The sequence below is a fragment of the Mesoplodon densirostris genome, chromosome 11 (genome assembly GCF_025265405.1).
Source record: "Mesoplodon densirostris isolate mMesDen1 chromosome 11, mMesDen1 primary haplotype, whole genome shotgun sequence".
Taxonomy (NCBI): Eukaryota; Metazoa; Chordata; class Mammalia; order Artiodactyla; family Ziphiidae; genus Mesoplodon; species Mesoplodon densirostris.
Genome location: NC_082671.1, coordinates 13,975,927 through 14,003,346, shown reverse-complemented (window position 1 = coordinate 14,003,346; position 27,420 = coordinate 13,975,927). Strand labels below are relative to the sequence as shown.

At 36.4% G+C, this 27,420-nt stretch overlaps 1 protein-coding gene across 5 annotated transcripts in view; it reads left to right on the top strand.

The window, feature by feature from the left end:
• Window positions 1-27,420, top strand: part of EPS8 (epidermal growth factor receptor pathway substrate 8) — a 188,643-nt gene that overhangs the window by 130,697 nt on the left and 30,526 nt on the right. For all 5 annotated transcript variants that reach the window (XM_060113011.1, XM_060113006.1, XM_060113008.1 and 2 more), the window contains 12 exons: window positions 232-299; window positions 1,546-1,707; window positions 3,784-3,933; window positions 6,511-6,593; window positions 7,175-7,311; window positions 10,246-10,319; window positions 11,663-11,789; window positions 13,551-13,639; window positions 14,015-14,089; window positions 19,761-19,909; window positions 22,558-22,741; window positions 27,194-27,327. In XM_060113011.1, the coding sequence (XP_059968994.1) occupies window positions 232-299; window positions 1,546-1,707; window positions 3,784-3,933; window positions 6,511-6,593; window positions 7,175-7,311; window positions 10,246-10,319; window positions 11,663-11,789; window positions 13,551-13,639; window positions 14,015-14,089; window positions 19,761-19,909; window positions 22,558-22,741; window positions 27,194-27,327 (1,432 nt within the window). The remainder of the gene's footprint in view (window positions 1-231; window positions 300-1,545; window positions 1,708-3,783; window positions 3,934-6,510; window positions 6,594-7,174; window positions 7,312-10,245; window positions 10,320-11,662; window positions 11,790-13,550; window positions 13,640-14,014; window positions 14,090-19,760; window positions 19,910-22,557; window positions 22,742-27,193; window positions 27,328-27,420) is intronic.

Sequence of the window (27,420 nt, the reverse complement as noted above, 5' to 3'; positions counted from 1 at the left end):
CTCTTATGTTGGGTCAAATTGTTCTTGCATATAATGTAAGCTTTCTCATGACTTTTTCATTTAATGTGAATGATGAGTATTTTCAGATACACCACACAGTGGTGACTTATACTACTGTACTACTGTACTTATATATGAGATAGACTAGTTTTAGAGATGGCCACGAGACACTGATGTATGAACATCAGCCTATTCATGGGTAAATAATGGCTTTTTAAACTTCTTTTCCAGAACAAAGGAAGAATTATGCACGGGATAGTGTCAGCAGCGTGTCAGATATATCCCAATACCATGTTGAAGTAAGATGCTTTGATGTTTGCTAACTTTAGAATGAAGCTTGAGGGACATAAAAATTGGTAGTAAAATCAGAGTTATGTTTTATTTCATTTCTATGATGTTATAAATTTTGTTGACCTTTTTTCTTTCAAATTTTTATAAAGCAGATGTTAAATATAAAAGTATCTTGTTAATCTGTTTTCATAGAGAATACATTAAAATGATAACTACTCATTTATCATTGTCAGCCTTATTTTGGTTAAAAACAGGACCAAGACTTCTATTTTGTATTATGGAATCTTCTTGAAATAAGCCTTGACAGTTTCAGTGGATGGTTTAGTTTTTACTTTTAGTTTTGTCTAAAGTCATTACTAGTTCTGTTTAAGCAATGGTTTTCTTTTTTTAGTTTTTCCTCTATTGCTGTCTTTTAAGATATTTGCTCTTAATTGGAATCTACTTGGGTGGACATTTGCTTATTATAATGGAAAATATTTAAGTAGGAAGTAATTTTTATTTTATTTTATTTTTTTTTTATTTTATTTTTTTTTGCGGTACGTGGGCTTCTCACTGCTGTGGCCTCTCCCGTTGCGGAGCACAGGCTCCGGATGCGCAGGCTCAGTGGCCATGGCTCACGGGCCCAGCCGCTCCGCGGCATGTGGGATCTTCCCAGACCGGGGCACGAACCCACGTCCCCTGCATCGGCAGGCGGACTCGCAACCACTGCGCCACCAGGGAAGCCCAGGAAGTAATTTTTAAATTGCCCTTATTTTCAAGTTTCTACCTCCTCAAGCATGCTTAATTATATTTAAACAGTTTTGTTTCAGTAGAGTGAAAAGTTTGACAGTTGTTACAGACTAGAATTGCTGTTGCTGCTGTCGGTTACCAACGTCTATAGTTTTCAAGCTGCCTTGTAGATTGCCTTCTATTGTTCAGCATTTAAATAACCAAAATGGAATAAAATGGATTAAATAAAGAGAATGTTATTTAATCTGTTTAGAGTTTGTTTTTGTCATGTTTATGTAGCTCCACAAGGCTCAGTATTAAACAGATTTAGATATTTTATGATTCAAGGCATCATTTCCTCTATTCAACAAAAACCTGTTTGACCTTATTATCCCAATAGGGTAACCATGAAGGTCTCGAGTACTTTGTATTTGTCTCTCCCCTCTCTACTAGCTGACTTCAGTTAGTTTAACTTTGCTATTTTTTTGGAAAATGTTTACTAAGAGATTGTGTGTATTATGTTTTTTTCTTTTTGCCAATCATAAGCACTTGACTACCTTTGTTCTGGATCGGAAAGATGCTATGATAACTGTTGACGATGGAATAAGGAAGCTGAAATTGCTTGATGCCAAGGGCAAAGTGTGGACTCAAGATATGATTCTTCAAGTGGACGAGAGAGCTGTGAGCCTGATTGATTTAGAATCAAAGGCAAGTTGGAAATATTTATACTATTTTATTTTCAAGAAAGTCCACAAATACTTATGTTTACAATTAGGTCAGGCTGTTTGAAAATGGGTAAAAATTTAGCAACGTAAAATATTCTTGTCAGTTATTTTGGAGAAAAAATGTCATACTTTATGTACTTTATGCATGTGAAATCATGTTTTTAAACTAGACATAGAGGGATACAATGTTTTTTAACCATGTATGATGAGATGGAGGAAGTGAGGAAAAAATGCATAGTGCTAAAATAAGGCCCCTGGGGACTTCCCTGATGGCACAATGGTTAACAATCCACCTGCCAATGCAGGGGACATGGGTTCGATCCCTGGCCCGGGAAGATCCCGCAGGCTGCAGAGCAACTAAGCCCCATGCGCCACAACTACTGAGCCTGTGCTCTAGAGCCCATGTGCCACAACTACTGAGCCTGCGTGCCACAACTACTGAAGCCCGTGTGTCTAGAGCCCATGCTCCGCAGCAATAGAGCCCATCGCAATGAGAAGCCCACACACTGCAACGAAAAGTAGCCCCCGCTCGCTGCAACTAGAGAAAGCCCATGTGCAGTAATGAGGACCCAATTCAGCCAAAAGTAAATAAATAAAAATAAATAAATTTTTAAAAAAGAAACAATTGCGCTGATACTAAAAAAATAAAATAAATAAAATAAATAAAATAAAATAAGGCCCCTGTAGGGCACTATTCTTTATGACACATATTAATTACATGCTAGGCCAAACCATATCCCAGTGATATGGTTTGAACCTCAGTGAGTGAATTGGGATAAAAAGGTTTGTGTGTATGTACATTAACTTCCACCAGGCCAACACTGGGCACCTTTCTTTTACACAGCTACTCAGGTAAGATTCTGGAGCTCTTTAAAAAGCCCTTTCTGAGTTCCATCATCTAATAGGCATTTGAGTTGCTAAGATAAAGACAACAACTCTTTGTTGTCTGATAGTAGTCGGGGTAAAATTTGCCCTTTCTTTCATCTCATTCATTGAATTCTGTGAGAGAATAACAACCGAGAGCTTCTCTAATCCTCACAGTTTCAAGTAATTGTAGAGGAGGGATATTATTTAATTTACTTTTGCAAAGAAAGAAAGTTATCTCTCTAGTATGGCTCAGAAATTTCATTCTAATTTAATGGAACCTGCATTTTTTGTTTCACCTTTTCTGGGTCCCAGGGAGTCAGGACTTAGAATAAATTTATGGTGTGATGTCTATGTGCTGTCTGTAATAAAATTTATTGTTATTTTTTATGTTCTAGTTGTCAGGGATACTGTATTTTGTTTACTTAAAAAAACCCTACAATTTCTCCCGTCAATTCCATCATGACACCACTCGCTATTTGTGTAAGGCCACTAGTGTTAGGATAAGCACCTTAAATATATCTCATTAAATAATATTCACTTTCACAAGACCAAATATCTAATCATTTTGAAGAATGTATTTTTTTAGTAAGATTCTTCTGACCATGCTGTTTGACATTTTTGGCTGGAAAAACTTACATAGTGAATTTTTTCATCTGAGAGATTCACTGAAATAAAAAGTGTACAAATGATGTGTTATTCTCAGCCTAACATTTGTGATCACTGAAGGTAGAAACTAAGAGTATGACTGTACAGTGTTCAAGTAAAACAAACAAAACAAACAAAAAAACCCCCAAAACTACATAGCCACAGGGAAAAGAATACCAGGTAATATGGTGAATAATTTTGGAAAGAGGCCTCAGTTTACCTATTCTGCTCTTAAAGGCATCATCTCTAGCCCAATCTTAGGAAATCAGTAATGCTAATTTCAGTATTTCATCTGTTTATTAAGAACACAACTACATTCCTTTGTTAAATATTTCCATTTTTGTTGCTCTTTCTCCCATCCACCAGGCTTGTATCTTTGTTGCCTACTTGTACCTAATCATCCTCCAAATTTACCGTGTTTACTAGCATCCATTGTCAATGTGATTTGCATACTTTAAAAATTATTGGTACGATGCCTAGAGCTCTTTGTGGGATAGATTTTATATAGCTAATGAAAAATAAGGCAAGTTATATTTTTACTTTGTAGAATGAACTGGAGAATTTTCCTTTGAACACAATCCAGCACTGCCAAGCTGTGATGCACTCCTGTAACTATGATTCAGTTCTTGCCCTCGTGTGCAAAGAGTCAACTCAGAACAAGCCCGATCTTCATCTTTTCCAGTGTGATGAGATTAAGGTAAAAGAATGGTGAATTTTCTTTCCCTTTAAGCACATGTTGCAGCAGCTTTTGATCATCTACTTCAATCACATGGCTAGTAGGTGCTAGATTTTTAGTTTCTTAGGATTTTGTAAGGAAAACAAATACCTCGGTATCTTCACTAGGGTTTCCAGGCTAAGTAAATAAAGAGGAGATAGAATAGTATTAAAAAAAAGAAATCAGATGCATTCTGTTTATTAAAACAAAGGTGTGAATAATACATTAAATTCTTCACTGAGGGACTTGGACTTATAATTAAAGATTGATTCTTCAAAAATCATTCTTCATGGACAATAAATAATCATGCCATCCTATTTTATTCTGCACTAATCACATAGCATGGATTATTGTAATGAAACACTTGGACATTTTCCATGATATCGATTTAAGGTTCACTGTTTAATTATGTGACTTGAATAATTGCTCAAGATATGTAATCCCCTAGTGAAAGTGTGAAAATAGTTGAGCATAGTTACCAGTAATAATATGCCATATGCTGAAGATTTGTATTTCAAAGTACACTGTAATTTTCAAATGATTATAATTTGTGATGCTTTATTGGACATTAGAATTTATCTTCAAACTTGAATCTTTATTTCATGAGTTGATTTCACTAAAAGGGAAATCATTTTTGGTTGAGTTGATTGGTGCTTCGCCAAAGCAGTGTTTTATCACTGTGACTGCATATTATCACATATACAGGCAGTTTTTATCTTATAAAGAAATGCCGGGAGATTAACATGAAGTGTCACTTGATCTTTTCTCTAATTCTTTGACATTAAAATATGATAGGTAAATTAAGATTGACTATGAATTGTGTATTTTATAATTTTCTTTTAATTTCAATTTATGTCATAAATGACTTTCTAAAAATCTTACTTGAAAAGAATTGTGTCAGTAGATAATTTGTATACGTAATGTTCATCAAACTTTTATATAGTGCCTTTTGAAAGTCATAAAGTGTATTAAGAATTTTGCAAGGTTAGATTTATTAACTCAGTAAGGATTAAGATGAATATTTTGCTCTGAAAATATAGTAAAATTTTATTCAAACATTTTAGAAACAGAGAACTATGCTAAAAGACATTTTAAATCTGGTGTTTGCTTCAGTGCTCTAAAATCCCTCCCTGGAAACTAAGAGTTATTGGGCTGAGTGAAGTTTCTGGCTTTCAGTTTTGAGGATAAAAGGTTTGCTTTATTTGACAGGGCATGAGGATACTGATGGGTCCAAAACAGATTTACTGAATGCTGTTTTGTCCTCATTAAAAGTCAAGGACCACTACACAGCTATATGCATTTACCCATTGGTGCACATATGAGATGGATTTTTTTCCTTGCCCCATTAAAAATATAAATGCAATGAAATATGTGGTTTCTTTTACATGGGCCATCTTGCAACATCAGTTTTGTGTTTTAAAGTTTCTTTATCAGGGCACTTTACACAATACTCCTGCTCACCTCTGTAGTAAATTTTTTCTTAGAAATATGATGGCCAACCCCACACCCTGCTAGGATGTTCTTATGGAAGTGAAGCTGGACTAGGATGCATTAACACTCTCATTTAATAGCCGTGTGACCTAGGCCAAGTCATCATATAAGTATTCCTCAGTTTTATTAATTATAAAACAAGAAGAACAGATTATATGATCTTTAAGTATCTTTCAGTTCTAAAATTTTATGATTACCTGGGCTTATGGTAAAAGAGTATAATATATATGTATGTATGTATGCATATATGTATTTGAGAAAAACATACGTAATTACAGAGAACAAGCAGACACAAAATAGAAGATAAATACATCCCAGGAAGAACCTAATATACAGTAATAATCACTGGCTAAATAAACTTCAGAACCAAACAAAATAAATTTCTTAGCTGCTAATCTCTTATTGGTTCCCAAGAAAACCAAATTAAATGTTCAAGGGTTATTGTTGGAAAAGGATCGGAAAAGTCAAACCATTTAGAGAAAGTTAATTTTTATTAACGTGCAATGACAAAATAAAGGGGTTATCACAAAGGTGACAACCTAGTGTTGGGGTCCACCCCGTGACGATGTGGGTTCGTCTTAAACTGGGAGTAGCACTGCCTCAACTGAGTGGTTTCCACCGGTTAACGGGGGCCCAGTGGATGGGGAGGATGGGGGAGAGGAGGGATGCTGCTCCACATGCTGGTACTTAGGATTCCTTCACTTCTTCCCACGCAGAGGTATTAACCCATTACATTTTCAGCATGTGTTTATACTTTCAGCATATGCAAATCCTTTTTCTCTTTGCCTTTATGCAAGTATAGCTTTAAAAAAAAAAAACTAAAGGAATCTGGATTAAATAATCTTTAAAAAGTCCTTCAGTTTTCCAATCCTGTCATTACAAATTTCACTTAAAAAACTGGAAGAGTTATGTTTCGAAAGCAGATTTAAAAAAAAAAAAAAAAAGGCTTCTTTGCATCAAGACTTTTTTTGTTTCAGACAGGGAACATAATCCCTTTTTCTGTTTTAACCTACATATCAAGACAAAAAATAATCCATAAGCCCCCAGGTAACTTGTCTTTCATTGCAGGCGAACCTAATTAGTGAAGATATTGAAAGTGCAATCAGCGACAGTAAAGGAGGGAAACAGAAGAGGCGGCCTGATGTCCTGAGGTAAAAACGTTAAAAGAAATTAAGGGCTAGAATTGGTGTGTGTTTAAGTCTTTTTTTTCCTCTAAAAATTAAAAAAAATGTATTTTCAGTGAAGGTATATTGTATTTTGCAGATTACAGTCTGTAATCTCAACTCATTTGCTCTCACAAGTTTGTCGGTGTATGTGTGTGTGCCTTTTCTCTCCGTGATTCTGGTCTTTCTCTGATATGGCTCCTTCTACTTGTGTTGTCACAGAGACCCATGAACCAATGTGTGGCATTTTAAGGCAAGGTAGCCAAAGGGACTATAAATAGATGTTAGGTCTCTAGTTGGTTAACAGCCTTTGCAAATCATTGGAGACCCAGAAAAAATGTTAAACCTGGTTTTCAGCTGATTTGAAAATGTCCTATAGTGAAAATGTCCGTATATTTCATATACGTTTATAAATATACATAACATGGCATGGTTAGGAAATCCTTGTTTTTCTACCCCTTGACATAGTTCTTCTTGAGGTTGAAGAACTAATACCATAAAATTGAGAGAACTGATGTATTGTAGAAATAGAGGTGGTAAACATTCAGTTTGTTTTCATCTGTTTTTAGGATGATTTCCAAAGCAGACCCTGGTATACCGCCTCCACCCAGAGCTCCCGCCCCTGTGCCACCTGGGACTGTGACCCAGGTGGATGTTAGAAGTCGGGTGGCAGCCTGGTCCGCATTGGCAGCTGACCAAGGGGACTGTGAGTATTTCCAGGGATTGGTACTTATTTATCATTTACTTTGAGTTGTGACCTAGTTCTTGTTTTCAAAATCTGATGCTGATTTCTGAGCTGAAACTTGAGGTTAGTTTTGTAAAAATAAATCTTTCGTAAAGGAAAGTTAAGCCTTGGGCACTGTAAGATTATTGTCTCTGAGAGTTCAGACCAGTCTTTTAATAAATATGGGGTTAGGAGTAGACTCTTTTCTTTCTAAAGCAGTCAAAGAGAGAAAGTTTGACTCAACTAACAATTAAAAGAATGGTAATATTATATATATCAAACAGGAGATGATCAATATTTTTTTAAGATAATACTTCAAGTTCTTTTCATTATTATTATCTTACCACTGTCCTCTTTTGGACAAACTGTTTGTGGTGACAAGGACAGGATGTCAGGGCAGGGGTAGGGTGACGGAAAAGGGCTAAAATGCATTCACCATCGGGTAAACTTGCCCAATGGACCCTATGTCTGTACCATCATTTTACCATGACATTCTTCTTTAAAAACAAATAATCATGGCAAAGAATATAGTGTAACCTTTTATATGACAGAATGTTTTACTAAGTCTGAAATTTTTATAACTGGAAAATACCTTAAAATATGTTTGGTCCAATCTCTTCATTTTAAGGGTGAATAAATTGTGATCCAGTGAGTCTGAATTTGATGGAGACCATAGCCTCATTCTTTTGCCTCCTCGTTCAATGCAACTTCTTAAATCTCTTATCCTTTATCTAATAAAGCATTATTCATGAGAATCTAACAGTGTAGTTAACCTACAGAACTTGATTACCAAAATGAGTGATACTGGAGTGTACTTTGAGTCTGGTGAGTCAAAATTTGGGCTCTGGAGCAACACAGGGATTTACCTGTGAGACCTTGTGAAGTTATGCCTTACTTGCAGAATAGGGATAATAATTCCTATGTTGCTGTGAGTCTGAAAGCAAATAATGTCTGTAATAGTACCTGGAACAGTATAGTAGACATTCATTTTTGCCAAATTGAGTTCATTTTATTTTTCAATTTCTTTCCATTTTATTTAGATTCCCATGTTCTTAAAGTTATTTTCACTTTACATATAAACCCAGCTAACAGATGAAAGAAAGAAATATTTGAAGCATCTGCTTTTCAAAAATAAAGTAACAGAATTATTATTTACTGTAATTTTATAGCAGTTTCTGTCTTTAGGAATTATATACATTTCTATCAATCCATTTGTGTTTACAATTTTATGTTTAAAAACTAAACGGGAGTTTACAGTGTTTTCTACTTCTTGTGTACTTTCAATAGTTTTGCTATTGTTACTATTTTGTAGAGGGGATGTAGGTTTTATTTTGAGAGAAGTCAAAATGGTTTTTCTTGAAGTTGAGGAAGGATAAGACATCTTAAGTTTTCAGACATTCTGAATAAACCTGTAAAAACATCTGTAAAACCTAATATAATTTACAACAACAACAATTTATTCCCAGGAGTTTTTGAGCCCTCATTCGATTTTGTCTGAAATACTCTGTGCAGTCTCATCTATTTAAATTACAGTTAGATAAAGTTTTCAGAACTTCTGATTTACTACTAGGTCAAACAGAACACACCACTTACCACGTGAGGTTCTGTCAGGCTCCAGGCCAGTGTGCAGTTGGAAAGCCCTCCAAGAGGAGTATCCCTCTGGTCCCTCTGAAGGCTCCAGCTGACTCAGGCTGGACAACTCCTTCTTTGGACACTTAATGTAGCTCTACCCCTGACTCCAGAATAGACCTCTGTAGAATAGTGGCAGTGGGATGCTAGTAGTGCCGCAGATGATGAAAAATTCGAGAAATACTGCATCTCTCTCCCTGTGTCCTCCAAATGATATTTTGAGACCTATTGGAGTTCCTAATAGCTGTAGTTCAGCTTCAACTTACTGCTCTCTGGAGTGCACTAAAACCAAGACAGCGGCTAACCATGTGTAAAACAGCAGCTAACTGGCAAGATTTCTTATGTTGAAATTTCACTGATTAAGTTTCATGAGACTGAGCAATTTCTTCCCTTTTTTTGGGCAAGTATTACATGTAAGAGTAAAGTTAGGCATAGAGGAGGCATAGCAGTTTTCAATATTTTTTGCAGTTCTCTGTATTGAACATCATGACTCATGATGATTCATCATGAGTCATGATGATCCATCATGAGCTGTATTTCCATTAGTGATGATACAGTTTTCCTGTTTCATCCATCCATTTTTCTTTCATTTCATCTACTGAGAAATCTTTGAATGAGTATCTGTGTTTAGTGGAAGTGTTAACGGACCTGTACCAGGACGGAGTTCATAATAATGATCATGATTAACATCATGGTCTAGCCAACTGAGCTAACGTAACACCTCAAGACTTTGGTTCTTTAATTTGCAAATTCTTGTAGGTATTTCTACTTATAAAGTTTATGGCTTAAAATGTTAATGAGCCCAACATTGTGGGCTTTAAGCTTAATTAGACTACAATTTTAGAAGCACTTTACTATCAGAACCCCCAAAGCTTTACTGTTGTCATGATGTTAGATGGTATGAAAATTAGGAGCTTTAGAACTTAGAACTTAGTCGGCCCATTTTAGGAAGTAGGTGCTTAGTGTGGGTTTATATTTTTTTCTTGTGTAGGAATTAAAGGGTACTAAGTCAGGGTTGGTTCCACTGGCAGCTGACTTTGGAAAGAGAGAGAATAGAGGGGAAATTACAGTGTAAATCAATCCCATACAAATGGAAAGCCAGTACTGCAGCTCTGTGGTAGCAAGGATGCATGTCAGAGGTGATGGGCATAGCTTTGATTTTTGTACCCAGTGGAGTTGTTTCCTTTTGCAAATGACGCTCTTTTCTAGCCAATTTGCATGTTTGATTATCTATATTGGTATCACTTAAGCAACAGGTTGAAAGATATATGATTCTCTTTTCTTTAGTTGAGAAACAAAGGCATTATTATCAGCAGGAAGAAACACCTGAGATGATGGCAGCTCGCATTGACAGAGATGTGGTAAGTGAAATAGTCATCTTTATATCATTGGCTTTTTTTTAAGAGGAAAAATTATTAACAGGGAAAATTAAGTTGATTTAAATAAAGGTATTTTGTGGAAACTATATTTTCTCTTTCCAGTGGTGGTTATGCCCTTTGAATTATTTTTTTAAACTATTTTTGCCTTTATGCCAATATTTAATTAGTAGACTAAGGCTGTGATAGAACTAGAATATCAACTGGTTTGCAAAGGAATTTAAGCTGAATTATCAAGATTTCAGGGGTTTTTCTTTTCTCATAGTTTGTAACCCATGATTGAAATATCTTCTAAATTTGTCTTCCTGGCATTTACTCTAAAATATTTTATAATGCCTGAAAGATAAAAGTTATGTGGCATTTCTTAAGGGTAGGTAAGTACATTTTAATGCTTTATAAAGGATAAGGCTATATTTATTTTTATTTCTCCATAGTAATTTCCTTTCAGAATGACAATGTCCTGTGACATAATCATAAAATATGACATCAGCATAATTACTTTTTATACTCTACTTATGTTCTCAGCTTATTTGGAAACAAATATTTAGAGGAATTTGAAGTTTGGAATTTAATTTTTACATCACAGTATTACTTGTTAATACTTAAAACTTTATTTAATACTTAAAAGCTTATTTAATCGCAGTTTTTACTCTTTAGTTAAAAGAATGTCAAGTTTCACACATAAAAGAGAAAGTCAAGTAAGACTATAGTATGTATAATATAATATGTATACTATAATATACAATATAGTATAATCAAAGTTGATCTCATGATCTCTGAAAGCATAATGCATCATTAATTCTGTTTTACCCAGAAGAAATGCTTATTAATGCCTATTATTGCAGATTATCTATGTGTTTATTAGGTTATCATAACACTCTAGAGCCCTTTAATTCCATGAAATAACATTGTCAGTGCTTTACTGGAAAATTTATTAGAAAAACAGAAATGCTCAGTGCTGTTCTAACAAACTGTTTCTTGGAAATTTTCCCCCTAACTTTATGTGGGCGAACACAATGAAAAAATCAGAGTAATTGAAAATAATTAATAATCTGAATCGATATTGTGAATGCTTTCGTTATGGTATTGAAAATAGAACAAAATTAAGCTAAAGAAAAATGTAAGTGTTAGACTTTAGCCACAGGTATATTTAGTTCAAAACTTTTCTTAGAATTAGTGATAAACATGAAATTTGCATGTGGGAGGTGTTCCTTTTTCTTTTCTTTCTTTCTTTTTTTTTTAACTTTCTGATTTCCTTCACAGTGTACAGCTAAGGCAAAAATAGTTTTCTTTTGTTTTATATTTTATTCTGTAATTTCTAATTCCAGCAAATCTTAAACCACATTTTGGATGACATTGAATTTTTTATCACAAAACTCCAAAAAGCAGCTGAAGCATTTTCTGAGCTTTCTAAAAGGAAGAAAACTAAGAAAGGTAAAAAGAAAGGACCAGGAGGTAAGTTGGATTTTCTTAACCTTCTAAAGACCATTCAGAATGCCAGTGCTAGGCAGAGTTTCTGCCCTTCTGAGCTGTTCAATAAGACTCCATTGACCAGGGACCAAGGTCCCTTTTCTGGTTTTGAGATAGCACCAGTGATGTAGGCAGAGATTAAGATGAGCCTGGGGAAGAGTCCATTTGATCCCAAGTTGGCTACAGTAAAGAAAGACTCTAGGACACTTTACCTAAATTACAGAGACTCTGAGATTCAGTAGTGACCATCTGTCTATAGTTTTCATTAGTCATCATAAAAGTAATGTCTGTTAAAGAAAGTCATAGCACCATTCTTCCCATATTTGAATTTATTTAATTGTAAATATAGAACCTCATTATTTTGTTAAATAAAAGGATTGACTTTTCTCATTAAAATAGTTTAAAATGTCAGTGGATTTTAATTTCTTATCACAAAACACCGAACAGTACATTCAGGTCACCTACAAGCAGTTTTTAAGTATGCTGTGGTTCAGCTATTTAAAATGACCTCAAAATGTATAAAATTATAATTATGGAACAAAATGGTATAGATTGAAATATATAAGGGAATAGTAAATTAATATTCCTTTTATTTCACATGACTTCCAAATCTTTGTCTAGCTCTGTCTATATCATAAGCATATGACCTGTAGACTTGTTTTCTAGATGGATATATGTGGATATACCTCACCTCCATACATTCTGAAATCAAGTATTACTGCTTTCTGATGTCTCAAACCACTTACTCCTCTTGTACTGTTTACGAAGGGTATACTATCTTCTTGGTCATCCAGATTCAAAGCCATTTGAATGGCTTTCAAAAACTCAAAGATTTTTTTATGAGTCCATTCTCTAGCTTATAACCAACATTGATTTTATTTTTTTGGTCCCTTGTACCCAGTTTTTTCCCTTTTCATTTTCAAAAGTAGCACTGCTTCAAGATGCCTCATTTTTTACCCAGCTTTCTAAGCAACCCTCAAGGCTTTAGTCTTCCATTCTGTGAGGACAATCTTCTTAAAGCTCGAAGTTGGTCACTTCATTCTTCTGCTGGAAAGCATGTTAATCCCATGTTCTATTGATATAAGTCAAACTCTGGCGGTTGAGGTCTGGCAGTCAAGGTCATTCACAATCTAACCTTGATCTGCTTTTCCATTCTCATGTTTCCTTGCTTTTATGTTTGTTGTTTCATGTACATGCAGTTTCCTTTTTCCATGTTTTTGCTAATGCGTTTTTATCCAGCCATGATGTTTTTCTTACCAAATTGCCCTGGAACAAACTTTTCAAATCCCATCTTAAAAGCTGCTTTCCCCATGAAACATCTTTAAGAATACATTTCCCCATCTGTAGTCTCTTTCTTAGCTCTCAGTTGACATATCTCTGTTACTTATCTGATTCATGTCTTCTATAGATTTTAAGGCCTTTAAGAGTAGGGCTTGTAACTTATACATTTGTATAGTCTTCACGGTGGTAAGCACAATGATTGGTACATAGAAGGGCTACAATATAAATTTATGGAATTGATGAGTAATCTGGTAGTGTCTAAGGGTAGAGGAATCCATTTCAAATGTTGGATCACCTTGATTTATTACAGTCAGACTATGAGATGTGGGAGGGTAACTAGGTAGAATGATATCTGATGTGATCATCAAATTTTACAAACATAAATGTGTTTTTTAATTTTTTTCATTGAATAAGTTTTCTTGGAACTTTGCTCTCATCTACCCCTCCTCCCATTTATTTCTTTAGAGGGTGTTTTAACACTGAGGGCAAAACCTCCACCTCCTGACTTATTTATTGACTGTTTCCAAAAGTTTAAACATGGATTTAACCTTCTGGTAAGTTTTATTTATTTATATACAATTAAGAGAAACAAACGGAAGAGATCAAAGTCTAGCCAGGATGTACCTGATCAAATTAAGAGATTAAATTGTTGTTATAGATTTTTTTTGTATGTGTGTTTTGATTTGCCTTTAATTAGAAGAGCAGATTGCAAAAATCTGTATATCTAAGAGATTTAATCAGAAAAGAATGACTCCAGTCTTTTAAAATGAATTTCTCCTAATCTAACTCACGCTTGCTAATTAAGATACAAAAAAGTGAAACTAGTAGTAAAAACATCTTCTTTGAGTCTATGTTGAACCTTTTTGAATGTCTGTCTTTGGCTCGATTACATCATAGTAATGGGTTTGCCTGATTTTTTAATGTTACAGGCCAAATTGAAGTCTCACATCCAGAATCCTAGTGCTGCAGATTTGGTTCATTTTTTATTTACTCCATTAAATATGGTAAGATTTTATTAATTTAAGAAAGTAATTATTCTTAGCATGTTTTCAACCCCACGTGTCTGGCTAGATTATCTAGACAGTCTTTCTTCATTGCCTTGCATGGGTACTGTTTCTTTTGCCATCTGTTGTGAACACTGAGGATGTGAAATTTGAGAGTTGAAAAGAACCTTAGAAATCATCTAGTCCAAACACCTTATTTTATAGCTGAGGAAACTGATGTCTCTGATAGAGCTAGGGAAATGAAAAGAAATAAAGATTTATTGGATACTAGTGTTCCAGTATATACTAGTATGTAATATAAATGGCTTGAACAATATAGAAAATTTTCTCTTTCTCACAAAATAAGCTAGGTGTGAGGAGTCCAGTGCTGGATGGATGTCTTTGCTCCGTGAAGTTACTCAGAGGTCCAGATTTCTTTCAGTGAGGTGTTCCTCCATCTCCTGAGCTATCTCTGATTCAATCACTTATTCATTCATTCATTTGTTCAACAAATATTAACTGAGAGCCTGCTATGTGCTTGGCATAGGAACAAAACACTTAAATTCTTATCGGGACTTATGTTGTAGTGTGGAGGGGCAGTCAATAACCTAAATAATATATAAATAATTCACCCAAAATAAATGCTATGTGGAAAAATACAGCAGAGAAGGAGAACAGGGAGTGCTGTGTGTGTGTGTGTGTGTGTGTGTGTGTGTGTGTTATGGAGTATTATACTTTTTGAATAGGGTTGGTTAAGGGAATGACTTACTGAGAAGGTATCATTTGAGTAAATGAAGTGAGGAATGAGTCATGTGGGTTTCTGAAGTAAGAGAATTCCAGACAGAGAACAGCTAATGCAGATGCACTGAGATGGTAACATACAAGTCATGTTCTTGGAAGAAATAGGTACCATGACTTGAATAGAATGAGGGGGGAGATCTCAACTAGAGGGAGATGAGGTCAGCAAACAGGGGGACATATCTTATTGGTCTTTATAGGTGATTGTGAAACCTTTGACACTTTGGGAGGGGTTTCAGCAGAAAAGGATTGCTCTGGCTGCAATGTTTAGAAATTTGAGGGAAGAAGGGACTGAGCTGGCTATGGAAATAATCCAGATGGGAGATTATGTTGTTTGGATCACGTAACATTGTAGGTGGTGAGATTTCATTCTGGTTATTTTTTTTTTAATTTTTAATTTTATTTATTTACTTTCTTAATTCTTCTTTTTTTTGGCTGCATTGGGTCTTCGTTGCTGTGTGCACACTTTCTCTAGTTGCAGCGAGCGGGGGCTACTCTTTGTTGCGCTGCATGGGCTTCTCATTGCAGTGGCTTCTCTTGTTGCAGAGCATGGGCCCTAGAGCATGTGGGCTTCAGTAGTTGTGGCACACGGGCTCAGTAGTTGTGGCTCACGGTCTCTAGAGAGCAGGCTCAGTAGTTGTGGCCCACGGGCTTAGTTGCTCTGCGGCATGTGGGATCTTCCCAGACAAGGGATTGAACCCGTGTCCCCTGCATTGGCAGGTGGATTCTTAACCACTGCGCCACCAGGGAAGTCCCTCATTCTGGTTATTAAACAGAAGCAACATGATTTGCTGGTAGGTTGGAAGTGTTGTGTGAGGGTCCAGGATATCTCCAAAGTTTTGGCTTAAGACTGGAAGGATGGACTAATTATTAACTGAGATGGCGAAGACTGTGGGTAAGACAGGTTTGGGCCAGAAGGTAAGGAATTCACTTCAGACAATGTCAAAAGTGACTTATATCCAGATGGAGAAATTTGCATTGGTAGTTAAATGTATGAATTTGGAGTTCAGTGGAGAAATCAAGCCTAGAGTTATAAGTCCCCTGCATGCAAAGCCAAGAAATTGGATGATGTCACCAAAGGAGTGATGATAAATAAAGAAGAATGAGGGCTGATGGAGCCTTAGGTAATTTCAGTGATTGGAGAGTGAGAAGAACCAGCAAAGAAGAGTGAGAAGAAGCAGGAAGTCAGGAGAAGCAAAACAGGAATATCATGGTAGGTATTCTGTAAGCCAAACGAAGAAACTGTTTCCAAGAGGAGGAATTGAGATACTCTGTCAGGCATTTCTGTGGTGGAAGCTGACTTACCTCCATGTCCTTGTAACAGTAGTACAAAGGCAAAGAATTGTCTTTAAGGAGGTGACTCCAAACTTAGACAATTTCTGCTATTATCCAGTTGGCGGGAACTTCCTCATATGGCCATCCCTAACACCAAAGGCATGTAGAGTGGCTATGTGTCCATCTAAAATGTAGGGGCTTCTCTTTCTAGAAGGGAGAAGAAGAAAATGGATATTAGAGGGGCAATTATCAGTCTTTGGGAGGCCCATGTGTGCCAGGTCTAGTGATATGTACATAATACAGATTTCCCCCTGGAAAACTCCCTTCTTGCACATGTGTTTTTTTACATAAGGTATAATTTTTGAAGATAACAAAATGGTGCATTGGGAACAATTCCTTTTGAGAAGGAGCTGGATGTTTCCATGAGTTTGTCCAGCAAAAGGTTATACCACTTGTCTCATAGGCCGGGATCCAAGATATGCATTTTCATTTTCTAGATTTTCAGTACTCAGGTATGCTCTTTTCTTATACGTTTAATGAAATAGGTACAGTAATATACTTCCCTTCCCATTTTCTATTTCTTATATTTGCAAACGGTCTAATAGTGGTTTTTCCAAGCTAACATATACAACCATCTTGTCCACAGGACAGCTGGGAGAATTAGCTGAAATAACATTTGAGTGCAAAAAGAAAAGTGCTGGGATTTGGGAAAAGCACGGCAACAGAAAGCAGATGGAACAGCTGTTGGCCTTACACACTGACAGATTCCAAAAGAGCCTGGGCTACAAATCACCCTTTTCTACAGTTCCACAAGACCACATATTTGATAGGTCATTCCTCCTTTTGTGGAGAGGACAAGTGAGAGAGGAATGGAAAGAAGGCAGAATCTCTTTCTTTTAAATACTTCTCGGAGGACAGAGTTTCCTATTTGATGGGCTAAGACAGGGATGTGTGGAGTGGTGTTTTTTTTGGTTTTTTTTGTTTTTTTTTTGCGGTACGTGGGCCTCTCACTGTTGTGGCCTCTCCCGTTGCGGAGCACAGGCTCTGGACGCGCAGGCTCAGCGGCCATGGCTCACAGGCCTAGCCGCTCCGTGGCATGTGGGATCTTCCCAGACCAGGGCACGAACCCGTGTCCCCTGCATCGGCAGGCGGACTCTCAACCACTGCGCCACCAGGGAAGCCCATGTGGAGTGGTTTTGAATGGTTCATCCTGTCAAAAGAGCAAATAATTGCTTTGTAGAATAATAATAGCAGTAATGATAATTGTTAGTAGTGTGATTACTTCCATGATTTTTTTAAAGGGTAAGAATGGTAACTGTGAAGCAGATAAATTTTACTAATTTGATATAGAGCATATGAAGACCATGGTCATTGAGTTCTTTAATCTTTATAAAAAATGGAGCAAATTCAAGCATTTCTCATAGGTTTCGCTTGATTATCAGAAAAAAATGAGACAAAGAATCCAAGTAACAGAAAGGGATAAATCTCATCCTTCTTTCCCCAAGGGTAACTAGACAAGACCTGAAGTAGAATATGAAATGAATATTGCTTACAAACATAGGAAAGTACGTAACCTTAGCAGCATGGATGTCAGAACTGGGTGATAAGCAATTGGAAGGTGAAAGTCCGAGCCTACATCAATAATTTATGAGCGCTTCCGCACGTTGTTGCTATAAATAGAGTATCCGATTTCTACTTGCTTAGTTATTGTTGAATAATTGTTGCTTTTTAAGCTCTTTTAAACATTAGATCAAGGCCATCTACATGCAAAGAAAGTGATGCTAGCTCATTAACAAAATTTTTATTCTTCAACACATGTGATACTATCTTAGTTTGAGTGTTAGGAAGTATTGTCTAGAAAGCAGTTTTTGCCACCTCTTCTCATTCCTTTCACAAGTCTTCCACAGATCATAAGTAGATATCTAGACATTACACAGAGTAGAACTATTAAATAGCGAGACTGGTTTCCCTAACGCAAAAACTAGTCTTTGTGATCAGGCTATGGATCTGAAAACATTGCTTTATTTTATATTTTCTTTTCTCAAAAATGACCCCTTATTAATGGTCTCCCAAACATAGTACTTCTATTGCTTCTTTTAGTGTTCTGTCTGCGGAGTCCCAGGCATTTCACTTGGACAAGGGCCTGCTACCAGTCAGACAAAATTTAGTGTCTTTAAACCTTGTGAGTCCTTCCCTGTATCCTCAGCATCTCCACGCAAGCGTACCCACAGCACACACGCAGACCTATTTGCCTACTTACATTTTTCAGAGGGAACTATGGCCCACAGCCTTTTATTTACTTTCCTTTGTTCCATTCCCTATTCCCACTGTTAAACCAAAGGTCTTTAATATTTCTTTACTTCTTTACTATCCCTCTCAGTTATTCCTGCCTATTTGTTAGAGCTTATAGGGCTTGGACGTTAAAAAAAAAAAATCACTATGCCAGGCTTTCAGGGTAGGTTTTGTTCTCAAGTGAGCGTCTACCCACCTCCTTTATCCTTCATCTTTTCTTTCACTTATTCTCCTTCATTCCCCTAATGCTGTGTCTTCTGCAGTTCAAAGTCAGGTAAGTTTTGGTACAAGTTCTCAAGGGAGGAGAACTGAAAAATACGGCCCAAGTTACAATGGCATGTGTAGCTGATATGCATGCTTGAGGACCCCAGGGTGCCTCAGAGTTACACTGGGCTTCTCAGTGTAAGGGCTTCTCAGAAGAGGTGTTACCGGAGGAGAGTTCTATTTAAAATGAGGAAGGGCCTTCTGGGGGCTGGGACACAGCATGTGCGAAGACACAAAGGAATAAAACAGCACAGCAGGCTCAGCACACCTGGATGACTGGAGAGAAATTGACTCTTGGGCTGGAACCATTCAAAAAAAAAAATCTCTTTATTCTTGTGCCGTATCTCTGGGAAGGTGAGATTTTTATAAAAGGGCTCTGGTTTCTGCTCTAGGAGATTACCATTCCTTAACCAGGAAATAGCCCCTGAGTAATAAAATTGGAGCAGTTTTCAGACATCTACTTATCGTCATTTTGCTTATCAGAGAGTTGCACCTGTTTATTTGTTTTTGCTAATCATTAAGTTATCTCTTTTAAATCAGGGCAATTTTCTAGAATTAAATTCTGGAAAGAAATACCATAGATTCAGAGGACCACTTCTCATCTTTTCTCTCACCTTTCTCTCTGGATCCTTTATTTTTGTACGTCTTTATAGGCACAGCCGTAGACTTAACTCAAGCCTTGTCTCTCCCTGAAGTACTCATTTCTGGAACCATATTTTTCAAGTTTGACATAATAGATTTTCCAGTAGAAATACATATATTATTTTTAAGGCAGCGATCGTTAAACCACCTGACTTAGAATTCTCTGGATAGCCATTAGTACTTTCCAGGGAAAGTACAGTCATATGAAGCCAATAGATAGATCCTATGAAAGTTGTTAAACTATTAACTTTTCATTTTAGATTATTAGGCACCATTGGGCTGGAAAGATTGATCTGGATGAAGATTTAACTTGAGTATATAAAAACTGCTTGTTTTTATCATGGGTTTTTTATCTACACATTTTGAAAATGTACAAATAATCATCATCTTCTTGTTAAAAAATGATTTGTTGCCATTTTAGGTTGTGCAGGCAACAGGAGGTCCTGAACTAGCCAGTTCAGTACTCAGCCCCCTACTGACTAAGGACACAATCGATTTCTTGAGTTACACTGTCAATGTCGATGAGAGGCAGCTGTGGGTGTCATTGGGAGACTCGTGGATGAAAGCCAGGTAAACATATATGAGTCTAGCATTGAATACCTATAATACTTTAAGTATTGTTCTTTGTTTAGTACATGAATCTACTGAGAAATTTATTTAACCTTCTATGTATGAAGGAGTAGGTGTTGTAGATGAAAAAGGCTAAACCCTTAAAAAGCTGGAGGTCTAGTGGAGAACATAGAAGCGTGCAGTGTAAGGTACGATGAGTACTAGGTGTGACTCATAAATAAACTGCCGTCACTTGGCAAGATGGAGCCGTCAGGAAGAGGGTTTAGAGAAGAGGGTGCTTAGCTTTCAAAGAAGAGCTGGCATTTAAAATCAACAGATAATAACACTAGTAGGTATATGTGTATAAACAAGGGTGTACATATAGTGTTTGCTAGGCACTCTTCCATGTACTTTACATAGGTTCCATTTTTATGCTATTTTACAGGTGAGGGAACTGGGGCAAAGAGAGGTTAAGTAATTTGCCCAAAGCCACACAACTCATAAGCGACAGACCTGGGATTTGAATCCAGGCAACCTGGCCCTGAAATAGATGTTTGTAATTATTTTGCTCAGCTGCCTTTCAGCGGGATGAGTAGGATTTCCACAAATATGTAGCAGGGGAAGGGCCTGCTCAGTAGAGAGAGCAGCATGAGTGAAGCCATGAAGCAAAAAGTCAAGAGGATGGAGCGTGAATGTGGGTTTAGCCGGAGTATAGACTTTGGGTAGTGGGGGATTGTAGAGAATGGGGAACAGAGGAATAGTGATGAGTGAGGTGTACAAAGATGAGCAGGGCTGGGTTCAGGCTCCCAGTGCCACGCTAAGGAGCTGGAGTATGGTTCTGTAGGCTGCGGAGAACCAATAGCTTTGTGAATGGGAGTGCAACACAACCAGACCTTCGAAAGATCAGTCTGGTCATTGAGTCTAATAAGGACATGGACAAAAGTTACTAGAGGCATGAGGCCCCTTGGGACGATAATGCAATAGTAGAGGTTCCTTATTAATCAGCATTCCCTGGGACTAGAACCATGGTGCTAGGAATGGAAAAGAGGAGGGGATAATTTTAAGAATTGTATCTCATCAGTAAGGTGACTGTGGAAAAGAAATCACTAACAATTGCAGGATTCAAGTTTGCTGAGCCAAGCAAGTTATAAAAATATTTCTCATTTCATTATATGTGATTAAATAATTTCTGCTTTCCTCATTTATTTGAATCTTTTTATTTCTCTCACTACTTAGAGTAAATCATTCGGTATGGTCACTTGGAAGTTTGTCTTCGTAATGCTTTTAGGCTAGCCTGAAAGTAACAGACCAATTCATATTTTTTTTCTGCTGTTCTTCTATTGAAATATATATAAACCATTCCCACTTATATTTTGGACTTTGGCAACTGCTTGTGTTGGAATATGGTTTACACATGGAGTGGTTTACCAAGCAGAAGATTCTTTAAGAGCACTGCATTTGTTGCTTTTTTGATTGAAAATGTTATCTAAATTTATTTCTGCATATTATTTATATATTAATGTAGCATATTGTATCATATTTATATATCATACTATCTAAAAACTGGTTAAATAGATTTCTTAAATCTATTAGATTTATGTAGATTATGATTTTATGGTAAGCCTAGGTAGGGATCTTTTCATTTCTTTTCAATAAACCCTATTAAATTTATCAGATCTCATAGTACTAAAATAGTTCAGGATTTTTAATTTCTTTGTCTTGGGTCCTACCTCAGAATGAGAAAATTAATGACTATTAGGAAAGCTACATCAAAAGGAACTCATATTGTTAGCCCTTGACATGAGAAAATGGTCATTTCAGATCCTAATTATTTAGAGTATTAGGAAGTGAATATACCAACTTAAAAACTCATAAAGATAAAAAAGAATCGTAAAGGAACATAATAACCTGAATCATTTCATCACAGTAGAAGTATAACCTGAAGAATTAAATCATGTGTGAAAGATAATACAACATATTTTATCAGAATTTAATAATGTCTCTCCCAGTTATTTTTGTGGTTCATGAGTGATTAGGAGCTTATAGGAATAAGTCTCAGAGTTACTAAGTAATGAATGGGTCATGATTATATTACAGATTAATACTAACTTGATTTTACTGATGAAAACCTAGCTGATCTATTTAATTTATAAAATCAGTAATGTGCTTCCTTTTAGGAGACTTCATAACTTAAAAGATATGAGCCTTAAGAATATTGTCTGCTGTTTGTCCTTTGAAAAATACATCTCATATCAGGAGGCTTCATGATGATGGGAGGGGAGTGAAGGGAAAGATGAGGATCAGAAACTACTTGATGCTTAGAGAAGCTTATGTCCTAAGTACTTACCAGACTTCTAGCTTCACATTCCTTTCTCAAATTGTCCGAGATGTATATTTATGTTAAAAGGTTGAATTAATGGAGAATTGAGGCAATGTAGCGAAAGCAGATCATAAAGTAGAATTCAGACTTCCTTTCATTTTATCAGCATCGAATACTAGCATAAACATGTTTACTTTCTCTGTTTGGATAGAAAGAGGGCAGACTAGGTGTGAATTGCTTTTGTTGTTATTTATTTTTGTTTTTTTGTGGCTAGCCTTACTGAAGATGGTTTTTAGCATGGAGGTGTTTCTTAATTTTGCCGCTCGTATGTCTTAATGTCCTTCTGCAGAGCAGAGTGGCCAAAAGAACAGTTTATCCCACCCTACGTCCCACGGTTCCGCAGTGGTTGGGAGCCCCCGATGCTGAACTTCATGGGAGCATCAGTGGAGCCGGATCTCTATCAACTGCCTGAGTCTGTGGCAGACGCAGCAGAACATCATCGCAAGCAAGAAACAAAAAGATTATCCACAGAGGTAGTCTTTCAATATCATCTTTTGTGGGAAGTGCAATAATCTGTGTGTTCTCTTGTAATTCTGATTGTGAGTTCTCACTTTACTGATCTGAAGATTGTTCTCAAATCAATGACTAGATGTCCTGCTGCTCTTAGGTACCTCTCACCTCTTTGTCATGGTGACGGTTGCTCTGTTTCCCTGTGAAGCCCAAACCCAGCCTGTATCACACCTCACAGCCTGCCAGCTCTCCTCCTTGAGCCCTGGTGATCCCGTCCTTTGGACTGTGTACTTTCCCTGCTTATCAGGAAATTGCCCCACTGCTGCTTGGCCTCTTCTTTCTATTTTCCTCTCCTATCATCAGACCCTCAAGACAGTTCCTTGACCCAGGACCTTTAAGCCCCTCCCAAGCAGCTCTTTCCTGAATGTCCCATTTCTTTCTTTCTTTTATTTTTTGGCCTCGTTCTAAACCTCCCAAAGTCCTATCAGCCTGGCTAGAAGGCCAAAGCTTCTCCTGGACTCCAGTCCCAGGTCCAAATGATGATTTATAACACTATTACATCCAGAGGAGATCATAAAATATAGTGTATCTTTTATGATCTTTAGTAAGCTTTAGATTATGATTTATTTGGGGAGCAAATCGAGCCATTGAAATTGGGTATGATTATCTCTTCACATTCCTTAAAAATGATTTTTCCATGACAATTCTTGTTCTGACAGAAAAGAAAATTAAACACTACCTAAAGCTGAACCAAACTAAGAAGGATGATCCGAACCCAAGGAGTTAGATGAATGAGGTCTAGTTTGAAGAAGCAACAGAAAATTAATGACTAGGTCCTCCTTGAAGTCCTGTTCATTTCCTTTATTTAATTCCTTAGATTAATCTTCTCTGATCCCTGTGGGTATTTACAATGTGGCAAATATGATATCAAGGAATGAATTAGGAAACTAGAGTATATCCTCACTTTTAGGGAGAAACATTTATATAAATTAAATTTCTTAAAATCGTTTCTTTCAACAATAGCCATAGTGTTATAGAAGATTGCTTAAATTCTGAAACTTTAAAAATAAAGCAAATATACTTCTCTGAAAGTAATATTTTTCTACTGTAATTTTTTTTCCTCTGGCTGCATATAATGGTACGGGTGGATTCTGTAACTGTGCTTCCCTCTGATTGAGTGATTAAGAAAGTGACCTCACAGTTCTGGGTGCAGGTTAGCAGACCTATGTCCCTAGCTGTATTTTATAGTTCAGACCTCATCACAATAAATTTTCCTTCCTCGTAAAGGGCAACTTTTCTAGAGTAAAAAAATGTAATCAAACATGAAATTATGATACACTTGCTGTTGCTATTGTTACAGCTGAGTACTTTCAAATCATAGAAATTTCTAGTTTACAGTCCTCATATCTTAAATAAGAAAATATATCCACTTTATAATGTATGCCTCAGAAATTCATTTTTGTCAGTTTTCAATTTGTTTATTTAAAGAGAAAATAATGTGTTCTGGCTTCCAGTGTAAAAGTTTGTCTACTCTCAGAGAATAAGTAACTTTAAAAGAAGAATTATTGAGAATGCTTCTTCGTAATGAGTTATCATTTTCCTGTTGTAAACTATTGTCCATTTTATGGCTTAAGCACTTATTCAGAGGTTTGAAAAAAATGAATTGAAAAGCACCTGCTAGCAGTTCTATGGGATTTTATACCTTAAGATTTTGTTGGAAAAGAGACCAAAGTAATGGTGACTTAAAAATGTGTAACATGCAATCATCCCCAGAAGAGAGTTTTTTTATACTTTATTGCACCTATAATAAATGCATTCAGAACAGGACTTGGGTGATTCAGGATCTGGTGGCGTAGGTGACAAGGCATGACAAATATGGGTGGCAGTACTCAGCTTCTTTCTTCCTCTGAAGCAGCAGCTGCCCTGAGCACTGTTGTGTAGTCATCACAGTTAGTCACTTGTCATCATTTCTCTCCTCCCTTCTGATATTCCCAGTCACTCTCAGGACCCGGTGACTTCATACTGTCCGACCTCACTGTTATGTTCAGAGCCAGGCAGAAGGCGTGGGTGATTCTGTTTTCCTCAACTCCTCCCTTTTATAACAGCATTTAATGGAAAAAAAAATGGCCTGATCATGTAGTACCTCTGGTCTCTCGTAGGGAAGTGATAAACTGAATTAATTAAGACATTTGTTCTTTATTATATTTTTTAATTCCAGCTTTATGGAGGTGTAATTGACAAATAAAAATGTAAGATATTTAAAGTGTGTATCATAATGATTTGATATATGTATACACTGTGAGAGGACTCCCCCGCATCTAGCTAAATAACACATCCATCTCCTCACATATTTATCTGTTGTTGTTGAGAACATTTAAGTTCCACTCTCTTCGAAAATTTTAATTATATAATACAGTGTCATCAACTATAGTCACCACATTTTTATTAGATCCTTAGACCTTATTCATTTATAGCTGAAAGTTTGTACCCTTTTACCAACCTCTCTCTCTGTCCCCCACCCCCAGCTCTGGCAACCACTTTTCTACTCTCTGTTTCTATGAGCTTGACTCTTTTTTTTTTTTTTTACATTCCACATATAAGTGATATCATGTGGTTTTGTCTTTCTTATTTCACTTAGTATAATGTGCTCAAGATTTATCCATGTTGTCATAAATGGCAGGATTTTCTTCCTTCTCATGGCTGAATAATATTCCATTGTATATACATATATACTACATCTTACTTATCCACTCATCTGTAATGGACACTTAGGTTGTTTCCATATCTTGACTATTGTGAATAATGCTGTAGTGAACCTTGGGGTTCAGAATTCTCTTTGAGATCCTAGTTTCATTTTCTTCAGTATTATACCCAGTAGTGGGACTGCTGAATCATATGGTAGTTCTATTTTTAATTTTTTGAGAAACTTCCATACTGTTTTCATAGTGGCTTCACCAATTTACATTCCCACCAACAGGGCACAGGGGTTCCCTTTTCTCCACATCCTTGTCAATGTTTGTTCTCTCTTGTCTTTTTGACAATAGCTATTATCAGGTATGAGGTGATATCTCAGTGTGGTTTTGATTTGCATCTCCCTGATGATTAGTGATGCTAAGCACCCTTACATATACCTATTGACCATTTGTATGTCTTTGGAAAAATGTCTTTTTAGTTCCTCTGCCCATTTCTTAACTGGATTATTTGCTTTTTGCTATTGAGTTGTATGTGTTCTCTATATATTTTGGATATTAACCTCTTATCAGATATATGATCAGGTATATGATTTCTCCCATGCTATAGATTGCCTTTTCACTTTGTTGCTGGTTTAAGCTAAGGTATTTAAATGGTAAAAGTTGTTTATCTGTATTTGTATGTTAAGTGCAAAATCCTGATATATATTCCACAGGAGTAATAATATAATGTGGGTACTTTGACGTCAATAGCAGTCCATTGGAGACACCTCACCTACACTGTCTGTGGATGAACTCAGCCCTACTCCTGCCAACTTTGTCATTTGAATTAACTACAGTAAATGTGCATTCAGAACTTTTCTAAAACATTCCCAATTTCAAATATTTTGTCCCAGTGAATCCATAAACAATTGAAATAGCCAAGGAATTCCAATGCTTTAGGGTCTGTTGTGCATCCACCATACTTCATTTTACATAAGGAAACAATACAAAATTCATAGATGAACTTTTGTGGTTTGTTTCTTTGTTTTTGCCCCATAGCTTTAAAGCCATGCTGCTTAATGGGACCCATAGATTTCGGTTCTCCCTCCTGGTAGCCCATTAGGCTCATGTCTGCGTTGTGTTAACTGCAAAAAGAAGTGACTCCAGCTTTGTCTTATTCTGGACTATTGACTGTCAAGATCAATGTGTTTTTGCGTTTCTGTGTTTTCCTTAACAGTAAATCTGATAATAGTGCTGCCATTTAAAAAAAAATAAAAGATAGTGTCCATGTACATTTAAAAAATGAGAATAATGAGAGAGGGTGGTATAATTTTAACACATAGAGTTCAGATGATTTTCATGTGATAGTATTTACTTTGCTAGAGTGGTAAAGGTCTGTTTCTTTTTTTTTTTTTAAAGGTCTGTTTCTTAAACATAGAAAGCAAAAGTTAAGGGTTTTATTGTTGCTGTTTTTAAACCAGTTTTATATTATACAAGCTGTTAAAGTCTGCCTAATACCAAAATCACCTATTACTGAAATTCCAGAGGAAAGAATTTATTGCTTTTATACAATAAAAGCATTGGATATTTCCTGAATTAAGATTTAGTCTTTGCACTAATTACTTTTCTTATTATAAATAGGTCTTTGACAAAAACCCTCATTTCATAATTTATTAACATATAATGGTCAATCACTTGAAAATGAAACTGACCGCAGTGTAGTGGAGGGTTCTTGTTAATTGACGTCAGTGCTCATTCAAATAGTATTGGTGATCCTTTCATCTTTCCTCCTCTGTCTTTCAGCACTCCAGTGTATCAGAGTATCCTCCAGCTGATGGGTACACAGTATTCAATAACATTTATGGAAGAGGGCCCCATCTGGACCAAGGGGAAGCCGCTGTTGCTTTTAAGCCAACTCCTCATCGCCATGTAGATAGGTAACATTTCATGGGCATCATTTGGAGCGCTGTGGATGATTATCTCTGGTTTAGTGCAAATAGAGGTGCTAGTGTCTGCACTGTTCACTACTT